Source organism: Homalodisca vitripennis, chromosome 1, assembly GCF_021130785.1.
Source record: "Homalodisca vitripennis isolate AUS2020 chromosome 1, UT_GWSS_2.1, whole genome shotgun sequence".
Classification (NCBI taxonomy): Eukaryota; Metazoa; Arthropoda; class Insecta; order Hemiptera; family Cicadellidae; genus Homalodisca; species Homalodisca vitripennis.
In genome coordinates this window covers 158,500,447-158,513,200 of record NC_060207.1, presented here as the reverse complement: position 1 = coordinate 158,513,200, position 12,754 = coordinate 158,500,447, and the positions used below count along the sequence as shown (strand labels likewise).

Sequence of the window (12,754 nt, the reverse complement as noted above, 5' to 3'; positions counted from 1 at the left end):
CTAAATTGACGTTTAAAAATGTAAACTAGATCTAAAAAATTGTTACTACAACATAAAGCATGTTCATATCCACTTGTGTATTAAAGAACATTGCTTGATCATTGAGGATCATTTACTTTTTGAACTGATCGTAATTTATTGGAAAACCTTATTGTTCAAATATTTGACAACATACAAAATATTCTGGCAGAAAGTTTCACTGAAGCCTTTATAATTCTCCGTTATATATCATTTGGTTTGGAAATAATAAAAAAAAATGCTGTCATAAAAATAGCCACACAAAGATAGTATTAATTTAAGTGAAATCTCCATGACGCATTGTCTAAATACATTATTCATCAATAGAATGCAATATACAATATCAAATATATGTAAAAATTATGACATTTCATATATTGAGATAATTTGTAATAGTTTTGATCCCATAGAAAAGGGGATGGATCTAAACTTGACTGGTGCAACCTGATGGGCTCTTTTTATAAATGTCTGAAAAGATTGGTTATGAATTATAGAACAACCCCGTCAGGGAAGTACTCTGCTCGGACAAATGCAGGAGAGGCGGTGGTTGACTTTGTGGAACGAACACCTGGTGATTGGATGGGTAAGGAGAGAGTGGCGCTCACCATCGCTCCATACAGAGATGAGGTGCTCACCACCCGCTGCCGTATTATGATGGAGCCTCTCTCCGAGAAGGCTGCAGTCTTGAATGATGTAATCGAGCGTGTAGGCAGCTACCTGGTCGAGATCAACGGGTTGCAAGAACCTACTTATAATCACAGTGTTAGTGCGGTGAGTACATAAGGATATAGATAGTTCAAAAACATCTGTAGAACAAGATATTGTTGGTAAAGAAGTGCCTGGTAAAGTTCTCTTAATAACACCTCCAGATGTTTTGTCTTTTTAGAACACACGGTTGGTTGTCTTACAGATTGACACCTGGAATATAACAGACTCTCTCTATGGTTAGCCCTTTTGGTTAGAAAGTTCTATTAATCACCGACTGTGTTTCCCATGTACATTGACTAGTTTTGTTCACTCAACTCAATTACTTTCATTATGTATGGAAAGTTAATACCATAATAATATAGCCATATTGTTACCATAATATTACTAAATACCATTATATTACCATAATAATAAGTTTATTCCATAATAAGTTAGTTCGAATACAATATACTTATAATATAGGAAAGCTAGTATTTAAGTGTACTGGATTGTATAAAAATCCCCTATCCACTACACTAAAATATCACATTATTTGTGCATTGTTTTGATTCAATTTAAACAAGTTCTTCATAGAGGTAACACATTTCATACAATTATTTCAATACATTACAAAATAAAATAATCTCTCTGGCTCAGCCAGAAGGTAGATTTTTTGACAACTGAAATACTTTTAGAAAGAAAAGGTACTAACTACAATTGTTCAAAACCATTTCCCTCTAAACAAAGAAATAATAAAGTAGTGAATTTTTTAAATTTACATTTTGGATATAATTTGAATATAGTTTTTACATTGTAATGAAGCTCACCAATTAACTTAGCTAAGGTATTAAGATCAATTTTTGTACTACGTATGAACTTGTCTCAGTATTTTTTTTTTTTTTTACCATTTCTTGGCAATTTAACAATTCTTATGGGATTTAAATGTAATGATACAACTGTTTGATTAAAATTTTTACTTTATGAGATGAAAATTGGTTCATAACAAAATGTAGGCAATAGGAAATATTATGTGCATTCCAAAAATGTTATTATTAAAAATATCCCAGAAGATATTAAAAGAGAGGAGAATTGCCAAAAATAAAAAAAAAACAAAAAAACTATAAGGTATCTAATAGACTTTGCACTATACTCAATAAAGGTATTATTTTAAATAGTATAGTATAAAGAATAAAATTTTAGTGCTATAACTGTAATGCTATAAAATGTAGAATTTTAACTTCAAAGTTGTGAATGAATAAAGAATTATTATCTATTGTCACTAACCGAAACTTCCCTTGAACTGTCAGACAGAGGTAGTATGTGTGGGCCGCATCTGCTGTGACTCCAATGATCATCTGAATCCCAGCTCCGTACTACTGGAAGGTTCCCGGGACAAGTGCCTCGGGCAATCCGTCCTACTAGACCTCTCTCGCCTGACACACTTCACACTGTTCCCTGGTCAGGTCGTTGCTGTAGTCGGAGTCAACCCGACAGGACAACGTTTTATTGCAACCAAACTGTACCACTCCGCTCCTCTCCCTTTGCCACCTGTATTGCCAAGGTTCACTGGTAAATGTGCTGCTTTGCATACTATCATAATGGTTATGTACTGGACAAAGTTCTTTTTAAATTAACAATGGCCGTATTTTGTACAATGTTGTTGGGATGGGTCAAATTTGCTTCTCAGTTCCATCAGTTTTTAGCAATTCTACAATTCTACAATCCAACAAGCAACAAACCCTGTCAGCATGGAGGACGGTTATAGAAATAGTTTAGGTTATTGCGGTCATTGTATGTACAGGGAGAAGTGGGATTTGTTGTTAGATCTGGGGGGATAGGCTTGGGGATATATTTTAGGATGGGAGTTGAAATTTTAAGGTCTTGTTAATGAGTATGGTTTGTGAGGGAGGGTGGATTCTAATGTTTATTGCATTACTGAGGAGGCTAGTTATCTATAACAGTATTAGTTATTGGAGCGTTGATGGCCTCTCATTGTAAAAGTAGCAACTTCTCATATGGTATTAGTTTTTTCTTTCTAAGCTTATTTCATGATAATGTTTCAATTTATATAAAATTTTTTAGGCTTGTCTGCGCTACCTATAATTTAGTCAGAAACCAGTTTAGAATTCCAGTATAGGTTACATATACATAGTGATGTGATAGAGTAGGATTTGGTTAATTTTGATTTCAGGTATTACTTTTTTCCTCTTGTGTAATGATTGAGTTTGACATCTCATGTATTTTAATGTTTTGTGCATGAAGTAAAATATTTTAAGTTAAATAGTGGTGGGACAGGTAATGGGAGATTATAATTATAAATATATTAAATTATTGTTATATAAAGGAGATAATTCTTCTTATTCTGTGGGGTAACCTATTGCCATGCACTTAAAACTCAAGGGTCTTTTGCAAACCCCTGAAGCACACCATGAGGCCGACCAGTCTCCCTTTCAGCAGTTCTACAAACTGCAGAAAACAACTGATCATCAGGTCCTCCTGGGGAAATTCGCTACTCTTGTCCAAACTACCTAAGATGGCGTACCGCTCCTTTGCTATTGCAAGACAGTTAAAGAACAGGTGTTAAACAGTTTCTTCCTTCAAAACAACCGATCATCAGGTCCTCCTGGGGAAATTCGCCACACTTGTCCAAACTACCTAAGATGGCGTACTGCTCCCTTGCTATTGCAAGACAGTTAAAGAGCAGGTGTTGAACAGTTCCATCCTTCTGGTCACACATTCTGCAGAGCAGATCCTCCCGAAGGATACCAACTCTGTGAAGATGGTTCTTTAAAGAGCAGGTGTTGAACAGTTTCATCCTTCTGGTCACACATTCTGCAGAGCAGATCCTCCCGAAGGATACCAACTCTGTGAAGATGCTTCTTTAGGTGATCATGTCCTGTAATCAGACCCATAAACCAAGAAGACACCGATCTACTTAGTGAGAGAAGGTCAGACGCCACCCTAGGGGAAAGCGACTGTAGAATCATTCTGCTCATTCTCAGACCCAGCTGCAGCCTCCACCTTTGTTTCATGTTCAGCGTAAACCCATTTCTAGACAGCCTCAAAGGATCACACCTAAAAATGCCACAGAACAGTTAAGGTCCCATCATATTGGACGCTGAGCCAAAGTTGGCCAGGGCATCAGCTCTTTCGTTCTCAGAGATCCCCTCATAACCAGGAATCCAACAGTCACATTGTTGATTCTGGTAAGGGAAGAAACAACTTGTTAGCAGTCTGAGATAAGTTTGGAGTTGAACACACAAGAGTCCAATGCCTTCAATACTGCCTGGCTATCTGTGAAAATGTTGATCGTCTTACTTCTATACTGCACATATTCTCACGAGTACATTCCACAATGGCTGTGACTTCTGTCTGAAAGGGCCCATAGGGACCACCAGCTCCCTACATGGTCTCACCTCCACAGTTCTGGCGTCTGTGTCACTTTACGTTTTAGAGCCATCTGTAAACCATTCAAGGTTCACTGGTGGGAATGGTTTCTTTCCCTCTGACCAAACCTTCCTAGAAGTTATAACAATCCTGAAGAGTTTGTCGAAGGAAAATCTTTGTGGCATTTGATCATTTATGTGCCGAGCATTTCCCTAAATCTGAATGCAGTACCCCCTGCTGCAGCCCGAGACCGACCAAAGTCCCGCCTGCTGAACGCAGTAGGCACTCTTTCCTGTCCATAGCCCGAATGACAATGTCCAGGGGGGGGGCGAGGTTGAGGCAACAGTCAGGAGCTGCGCCCAGCGCACTTGAAAGTCCCCAAGGCCTACCTATCACATGTGTGTATTGCATTAAAGACCATTTTTCTCTTGCGATAACCCTTTCCAGATGGGGTCCACAGTTCAGGACCCTATCAAGAGGTATGCCCAGATACTTGACCTCAGACTTTAACTCAATGGAAGAGCCTCTAAATAAGAATGGACAAATACCCTCCAACCGACACCTTTTTGTAAAGGCAACCACGGCAGCTTTGGTGGGATCACTAAGGCTCATTCCATCACACCATTTCCCCACCATGTTCAGAGCAGCATTTGTTAGTTCTGTGTTGAACTTGCCGCTCACAAGAATCACAATGTCATCTGTGTATCCCTGTGTAAAGACACCACTACTGTACAAAGACATGAGCAGGTCGTTCGCAACTAGGTTCCACAGAAGAGGAGAAAGAAACCACCCCGGGGACAGCTCCTCGTAGTCCTTGTACTGATGCTTGCTTTCATAAGAGTGGTGGTAACCACACTGTCGATGAATAAGGCTGCTTATCTAGTTACATATTTGACCATCAATACCACGTCTCGAGATCACATTGACAATTGCCCGAGTGCCTGTATTGTCAAAAGCTCCTTCGATGTATAGAAAGACACCTATGGCTACTTCTTTCATTGCCAAGGCCTTCTTAACCCTTAGCACGCCGTAGACGGAATAATCCGCGATGTTTTTTGGTCTTATAACGCCAAAGACGAAATAATCCGCCGATCGATAAAAATATATTTTATTACTGTTTTTGAAGTTTATAAGTTCAATACATAAGCCACAATACAAAGTAATGTACTGGCTTGACCAAATAATCCAGTTGCAGCTGTCAGCTGGCCGCAGTAGGTAAACAGTAAATTGTTTTGTTGCTGGCAGCGGTTCTCCCACTCCCGCCTGTACGCTGATGACGATACTATCTGCCATTACCGACTGTCAGTGGAGCACGCATTGTGCCTTTGGTGAACGTTCTTGCGTTGTCATTCCTTATAAAAACAGTTGTAAAAAGTTATTGTTACCATGTTTTAGGTGTTATAATAAAGTTTTTATTGTTTCTTTTCTGTTGAGTAATTATGGCTGCAAGTCATGTCCCGAGACCCCATGGCTTCATCCCGAGTTTTGTTTTGAAGTTTACAGTACAACTGCCTAAATCTAATATTATCAGAACTTATAAAACTCAGCATATTACACTTTATTTGTTTTCTTATCCTTGTACATAGTTTACATATTTTTCATCACATGCATTTGATTACTCTGTAACCTAAATTTGATTTTGATTGAAATATTCCATTATTATGAAATAATGTGATTATTTTAATACAAGTATTTCATTATTGTAAAATTTATTTTTTGTGTGTGACTATTAGTCATTAGGAATGAATAAAAAAATTAGCTTTAAGGAATTTTCATTTTTATTTTTTCACCTTAAATGAGCGTAATCTAAAAACTTACTAAATTTATATCGGCGTTCAAAGGGTTAATCCTACATACCAGTTGATGCAGGACTTAGTGGCATGATCTTCCTGGAGTGTAAGCATGCTGGTTTGGATGTAGAGGGCACTCCAAGAGAGATTCCTCCCAAACAAATCTAGCAGCCATCTTCTCCATGGTTCTCATAAGAAAGGAGGACAGACATATCGGCCTAAAGGACTTAGGACGATCCATGCTACACCTCCCCTGCTTCGGTATAAACACTACCCTGGATACTCTCCAGGACAGAGGAATGTGCCTGAAGACCACAGAGGCCCTGAACAGCCTGCACAGCAGGGGAAGAAGAATATACACCCCCACTGCAAGCGCAAACCGGTGTCACCTTGTCTCCCCCTGGAGCTATATATAACAAGTTAATCGCACACTCAATCCTTCTGAAGGTTACTACACAACACGCCAAATTCCTTGGTGAGTGAGTGTCGTGCCCTGCAGATCTCCCTCCACAGATGAGTGGTTGATCTTTGCCATAAATGATACAGTCTGAAAGTGTGCTCCCTTCATATGTTTTAGAACTCCCTCCGGTTTAGTTAAATATATACCTTGATCGTCCCTGAGACCACTAAGTGGAGAGATGGGATTTTTTGCTTCTGAAGCCTTACACAAACCTGCACACTGTCAATGTCAGTGCAGAGTTTCTTCCAGGCTTATCTCTTAGGCGTACAGTGCATGAGCCTCATAGTAGGTCTCCCAAGTACCTCAAGTTTTTGCTTTCCTGAATAAAGCCTAGCTGACTCTTTTCCTCAAAGAGGACAGTTTAAGAGTTCCACCAGACTACTTTGGATCTTTTCCTGTTAATAAGGAGGAGATAATTACTTTATAAAGTGAGGACAAGAACTAAATAAACTAAAATAAATCTATGATCAATAGTTATTTCTAGTAATAAATTACAGATAAATATGTGAAATCAATGAGAAATTACAAAAGTTATCTCAGAGGTGCTCGATATAAAATTCTCTGTATATAAAAAAATAATTAATGAATTTTTGTCCAGCTCCAATTGAGATCGTGATAGCAGCAGGACCATTCACTCAGACAGACAGCCTGACTTATGAGCCTCTTGAAGATCTGATGCGGTATGTCACCAGTCACCGGCCTCACGTCCTCATTCTCATTGGGCCTTTGGTAGATCTCCGACAGCCACAGCTCACTGCTGGCTCCATCGCAGAGACTTATGACGACTTCTTTGACAAAATAGTTAAAGGCATTGTTAACCAACTGAAAGGGTAAGTTTTAAGTTTCTGAATTCATAATATATTGAGCTATGTTTTTTCTATGAGCATATTGCCTTCAATTTGTTTACAAATTATACACTTCTAAAAAGCTCAATAATTGAACTAAAACAATGAATAAGGTATTTTTTTAAACAAGGTATTAAAATAAGTTTGATAAAACAAGTGTTTGAACTTTATGAATGACTATAGTTTTATACTCTACTTTCAGATTTCTAACTAAGAAATTTGGTGTATCAAAATATTAAAAATTTAAAGTATTTCCTAATAAATTGTATTTGGCTGAGGTCCCTATATTAAAGGTATCTTTTTCATGTATTTGGATATACAATTAATCGTTGATAAAGTCAAAGTTTGTAGTTACTAGAATTCATTAACCCATTGAGGAAGCAATTAACCTAGCCTGTCTACGAGAATGTTTGAATTGATTTTGGCCAAAATGTGTGTACTAAAATACTAAAAGAATGAGTTTGGGTACAGATAATGTCATGTTTCAGGACATTTTAGCCTATTTGGTTGCTCTACAATAGTGTTTGTTGTTTTCTCCAAATAATTTTTTATTTAATTCTTTTAGTATGTATTTACACATTTTTTAGTAAGAAAAAAATATAAAAAGCAACACTGTCAATATTTTATTACTTTTTTGTTTATCTGTTTCAATATTTCTTTATTCAAAACAATACAATGTTTTTTACATGGAAACCCAGTTTTTATTGGATTACTTAATAATTATAAAGCATAGTAACAAAACAATCAAATTCACTTACATTTTTTCGCTTTTTTATGATTTTATGACAAGCTTCTGAATTAGTTGTCTGGGAGATAAGATGAAATTGTTTGTTACATTCAATTGTTACTATTAAAATGATAATTAAAATAAACTATTTACATTACATAGAATGACCATTCATTTACTTTTTAAAATTCACTTTTGTGTCAGTCTTTGAGTACCTTTGATATCTCAATATCACTGTCCAAGTATCTGTCTACTTCTGAAGTACGCAAATTGTCTTGTTTCATGAGGTAGCGGAAGAACTAAAACCTCATTCAGTTTAACTATAAACAGTTACATACTAAATATTGAGAACACAATACATAGAATGTAAGTAGAACATTGAAGTGTCGAAAATTTACCATATGGCAAAATGTAAACAATAACAAGCTATTAGTTGTGGTTCCAGTGTGCAAACATAATGAATCGAAACAGATTAATTTGCTTATAAGGATGCACGAGGGCACAAAATTACGATCTAGCGGAAAAACAAACAAATACGTGATCATTAGCGTTTAGAAAGAGCACAATTGTCGCTCGGGCAAGATTTTCAGTCTCGCTCGGCTACAAGTGACGCTCGGGCAAGTTCCCCAATGGGTTAATGCAAAAGAATGTTCCAATTTTATACGGTGGATATTTTTACTAAACATACAAAAATGAGAGATTGGACTAAAGGCCTTTTCTTTCTCATCTGAACAAAAATTTTTAGTTTTGATTTTTAAACTAAAAAATAGAAAATATACCCAAAATTTAAAAAATGTTGAGTGGTTTTAATTTTTGAATTGGGTATAAAATATATCTACAGGATGAACTATTCATTATTAGACTGTTGTTTCTTTTATTATACAAAATCAGTAGAATTCTTATCGTGTATTCTTCCATTCCTTATTAACACATGGTATTAAACTGAGAGGTGGAGAAAGATTCAATTGTCTGAAACAGGCTTTAAGATTAATGTGTAGTCTTCAAAGTAAAGGTTTATGTACCGTATAGGAAGCTTTGAAGACAGCATTCTAACATTATCACCGCTGCATATTTATTCTAATATAGTGTATGTTAAAGAAAATCAAGATGATTTGAAATAGAGTTACAATAAATCTCAAGACACCATCCTTCTGTTTATTTACTTCTCACCACAGAGTTATACAAAGGTACAAATCGTATCATAAGAAAAAACTGAGTTCTTTAACAGAAATCGAGGTATTGTTGGTCATATATTCACACAATGTTGTAAATACTTACTTACTCTTCTTACCGATCCCTGATCCAAACTATGACTTAGAATGAAATGAGTATTTAATCTGATAATAAAATAATTAATTATATTTATTACTACCACAATCACTGATCAGCTGTTAAGAAAAATAAAAATTGATGTTTTAATTTAATTGATCATATTTTTGTACAGATTATAGAGGTACCAACAAACTATTATTTCATATAGTTCTGTAACTCTCAGTTCGTGTTGGATTTGAAAGTTTTGCGGATGTCTATTTTTTCTTGAACTGGTTTTTTTTTAAAAACAAGGTATTTAAATAAACTTGATAAAACTTATGCATTTGGACTTTATGAATATATTTAGGACTATAGTTTTATACTCTATTTTGAGATTATTTTGCTAATTTTTAAGATGGTGCATCGTTTAGGAATTCAAAGTTTTTTAATAGCATTGATCTTTTCATTTATTTTTTGTTGACAAATTCTATTCCTCTTAGTAATGTGGGTTTGTTGCATTGTTCTATTTGTATAGTAAGATTTTAGTAATTTTGTTAGGCGTTAAAACTTTGAATTTTGACTAAAGTTTGCTTTGTTAGCATTATGGAAACATGGTTAAAAAGCTCACTCTATACCGTAATTTAAACCTGTGACAGTTTTAACCCTGATCTTACTGGCGGGTACGTCTGAATTAAAAGTAAAATTAAAAGACGGTGACCTTGCATCCGCATGAGGCTTGTGTGCCAGAAATTTGGTGTGGTAACATTATTTTTGTGTGGTGATTTTTAGTTAGCTCTACTGTTCTAAATTTTATGCTTAGAGGTGTAATACATTTCAGCATTTTAGTAAGAACCTCATTTTGATGATTATTTTTGTTATTGTCAAAGTTTACCTAAAATAACCTGTTCAATCATTTTCTGTAATGTACTGTTTGTAGCTATATAATGCTAAACCACAACGATTAAATTGGCAACAGATTTTATCATGGGATGAAACACCTTCCATAGATTATTACGTAAGCAAAAACTGTGCAGAGTAGTACTGCGATATCATTGCTTGCGATTAGAGGTTTTCCCCTCGTTGTGGTAATTGTTGGTTATCTGCCTAGTAAAGACCACCTTACTTTGGTAATCAAGAGTTGCGTGCTTAGTGAACTGCATTCACTCTTGTATTTACTATAGTGTGAAATATAAGCTCACTTATAATCATATTTTTAATACTATTGGAAACACTAGAAAGGACATAAACTATCATTAGCCTAAATATTTCTTCTTTAATGGTGATGGTATCGTGGGACATTTAAATTAAATTTAATGGTTTGGTTATATGTGGATGGCATTCACAATGGTGGGAAATCCTTCCAGGTACACTCACTACAAGGTGTCAGCATTCCACATCTACGTTGCCTCAGTCCCATATTAGTACCTCTGAATATGTTGGATTCTACTATGATTGAACATGTTAACTCACTAGCAAGCCAATGGATATTTATCACATGGTTTTGTGTAACACTAAATTGCTGTAATTTTGGATCCAAAGACTGTGTAACCTTCAACCGCCACACACGATATATATTGTGCAGGACTAGTTATGCTGAGTTTACTAATTTTTAAGTTATCAGCTGTGTACACGGTAACAGCTGTTATACTGTGTTATGTTTTATTTAAAATATGTAGGATATCGCTGTCTAGTTAGTGCTGCTATCCTGTGGGTTTTTGTAAAATTACTTTGACATTACAAGGGCAACAAGGGCATTTGATTGTTCGCAGACAGTTGGTATAGTAGTCCAGACTTGTTCGTTTTTACATTTGCATAAGATCAATGCTTGTGGTACTGTTAGAAGTAATAGACTAGCTCTGCCTGAGTTCCAAAAAGAGTTACAAGTTGGAGAAAGAGAGGTTTACAATGATGGACAAGCATGGTTGTAAGGTAGATTGACACACAACAAGTACTTATGATTACAACTGCACATGATTATTCTATTGTTGAGATAGGGAAAGTAAATGACCTAACCAAAGAAAAGGCGAAAAACCCCAAGTGTATCCATGAGTACAATAAAAAAATAGACACTGTTGACAAAACGAACATGATGCTCACCTATGTAGCCAACATAAGGCGTACACAAAAGTGTTACAAAAAACGGTTTCTATTATATATACGGTCTGGTAGTGCTCAATGCTCACCCATTAATTATTTGTAAAACTGGCAAAAACCATCACTGATGGAATTCCACCTTGAGGTTATATGTCAAATCCTACAAAAAAACATGGGGATGCAGATTCAGCAGAAAAAAGAGAGCCACCCATCTCATACTGAACCTCCATTGAGGCTGACTCAGTGTCATTCCCCTACATGTGCTCCCTCAATAAATAAAAAGGAGAATCCAACACGATAGTCTCATGTATGCAAACATACAATGAGACAGGAAAGAGACAGGTGAGAATCGTGATATATGTACAAGGACTGTGTCGTTGCCTTGCGTGAGGTACCATGCTTCAGGGAATTTTATTCTCTAAGGAAGTACTTTTGAGTTTTACAGAGTATACACCAAATAAAGTTTGGCACTATTTTTCACTTTTTAATCCATACAAATTGTCATTTTAACTTTAAATAAAACGTACATTTTTTAATATTTGATTTATGTTTAATTTATTTTTGATTATGTGTCTCCCCACCTCACCAAGGTTTAATAAATTAAAATGTATATTAACAACATTTAATTAATATCTAAGGTGTTTATTCGAATAATTGATAATGGTTTGCTTTAAACAATATACTAAAGTGAAATATTTAAGATTTGTTAAAAACAGGAAAAATACTCGATGCTGGGTTGAACCACTATACAACTATACACAGCGCTTCGATGGTGCTGCACACCTAACCTCACGGCGGTTAAAGGGTTAATACAGATATTTTCTCAAGTTTTCCTACTCAAAATTATTTTGTATATTTACACTTAATGCATCTAAGGACAGTCTATGGCCATATAGAAGGCAGATCTTGCCAATTATCTGGAAGGCAGATCTCGGATCGTGGAACTAACCTACTCAATCAAAGGTGAAACATGCAAGACAAGATCTCCATTATCTGTCTCAAGATGTGTCTCTTAGGGGTCAGTTTTATGTATATTGTTCCTATATTAACCTTTATGGCAAATGCTTCATGTAAGCTGACAATACTGTCATCTTATCTTCACACAAATCTGTGAAGAATCTTGAGATCAACTCTTTCATAGCAGTGATTATGGATCTTGACTACTGCAACAACAATGACTTGGTCCTCAATGATGAAAAGCCGAAGCAGTTGATATTTGGAACAAAGAAAAATGAAGTAGCTGGTATACTTAATCTTGAAACCCCTGACCACACCAAACATGTGGGAGTTATTGTAGATGTTTGAAAGAACCACATTAACATCCTCTGTAAAAACCCAGCAGTTCATTATATGCCATGAGGAGAACTGTTGCTACTGGTAGAGCAGAGACTGCAAGAGTTGCTTACAACGGCCTTATTGAGAACCATATGACATATGGAATCACCTTATGGGGGGTTCATTTTGTGCCAACCTAGAAAGTTGTTTCTCAAAAAGA

General features: G+C 35.9%; 1 protein-coding gene across 1 annotated transcript in view; it reads left to right on the top strand.

The window, feature by feature from the left end:
- Positions 1-12,754, top strand: part of LOC124374994 (DNA polymerase alpha subunit B-like) — a 66,057-nt gene that overhangs the window by 46,229 nt on the left and 7,074 nt on the right. The window contains exons 5-7 of the mRNA XM_046833129.1: positions 513-789; positions 2,013-2,274; positions 6,941-7,172. Of these exons, the coding sequence (XP_046689085.1) occupies positions 513-789; positions 2,013-2,274; positions 6,941-7,172 (771 nt within the window). The remainder of the gene's footprint in view (positions 1-512; positions 790-2,012; positions 2,275-6,940; positions 7,173-12,754) is intronic.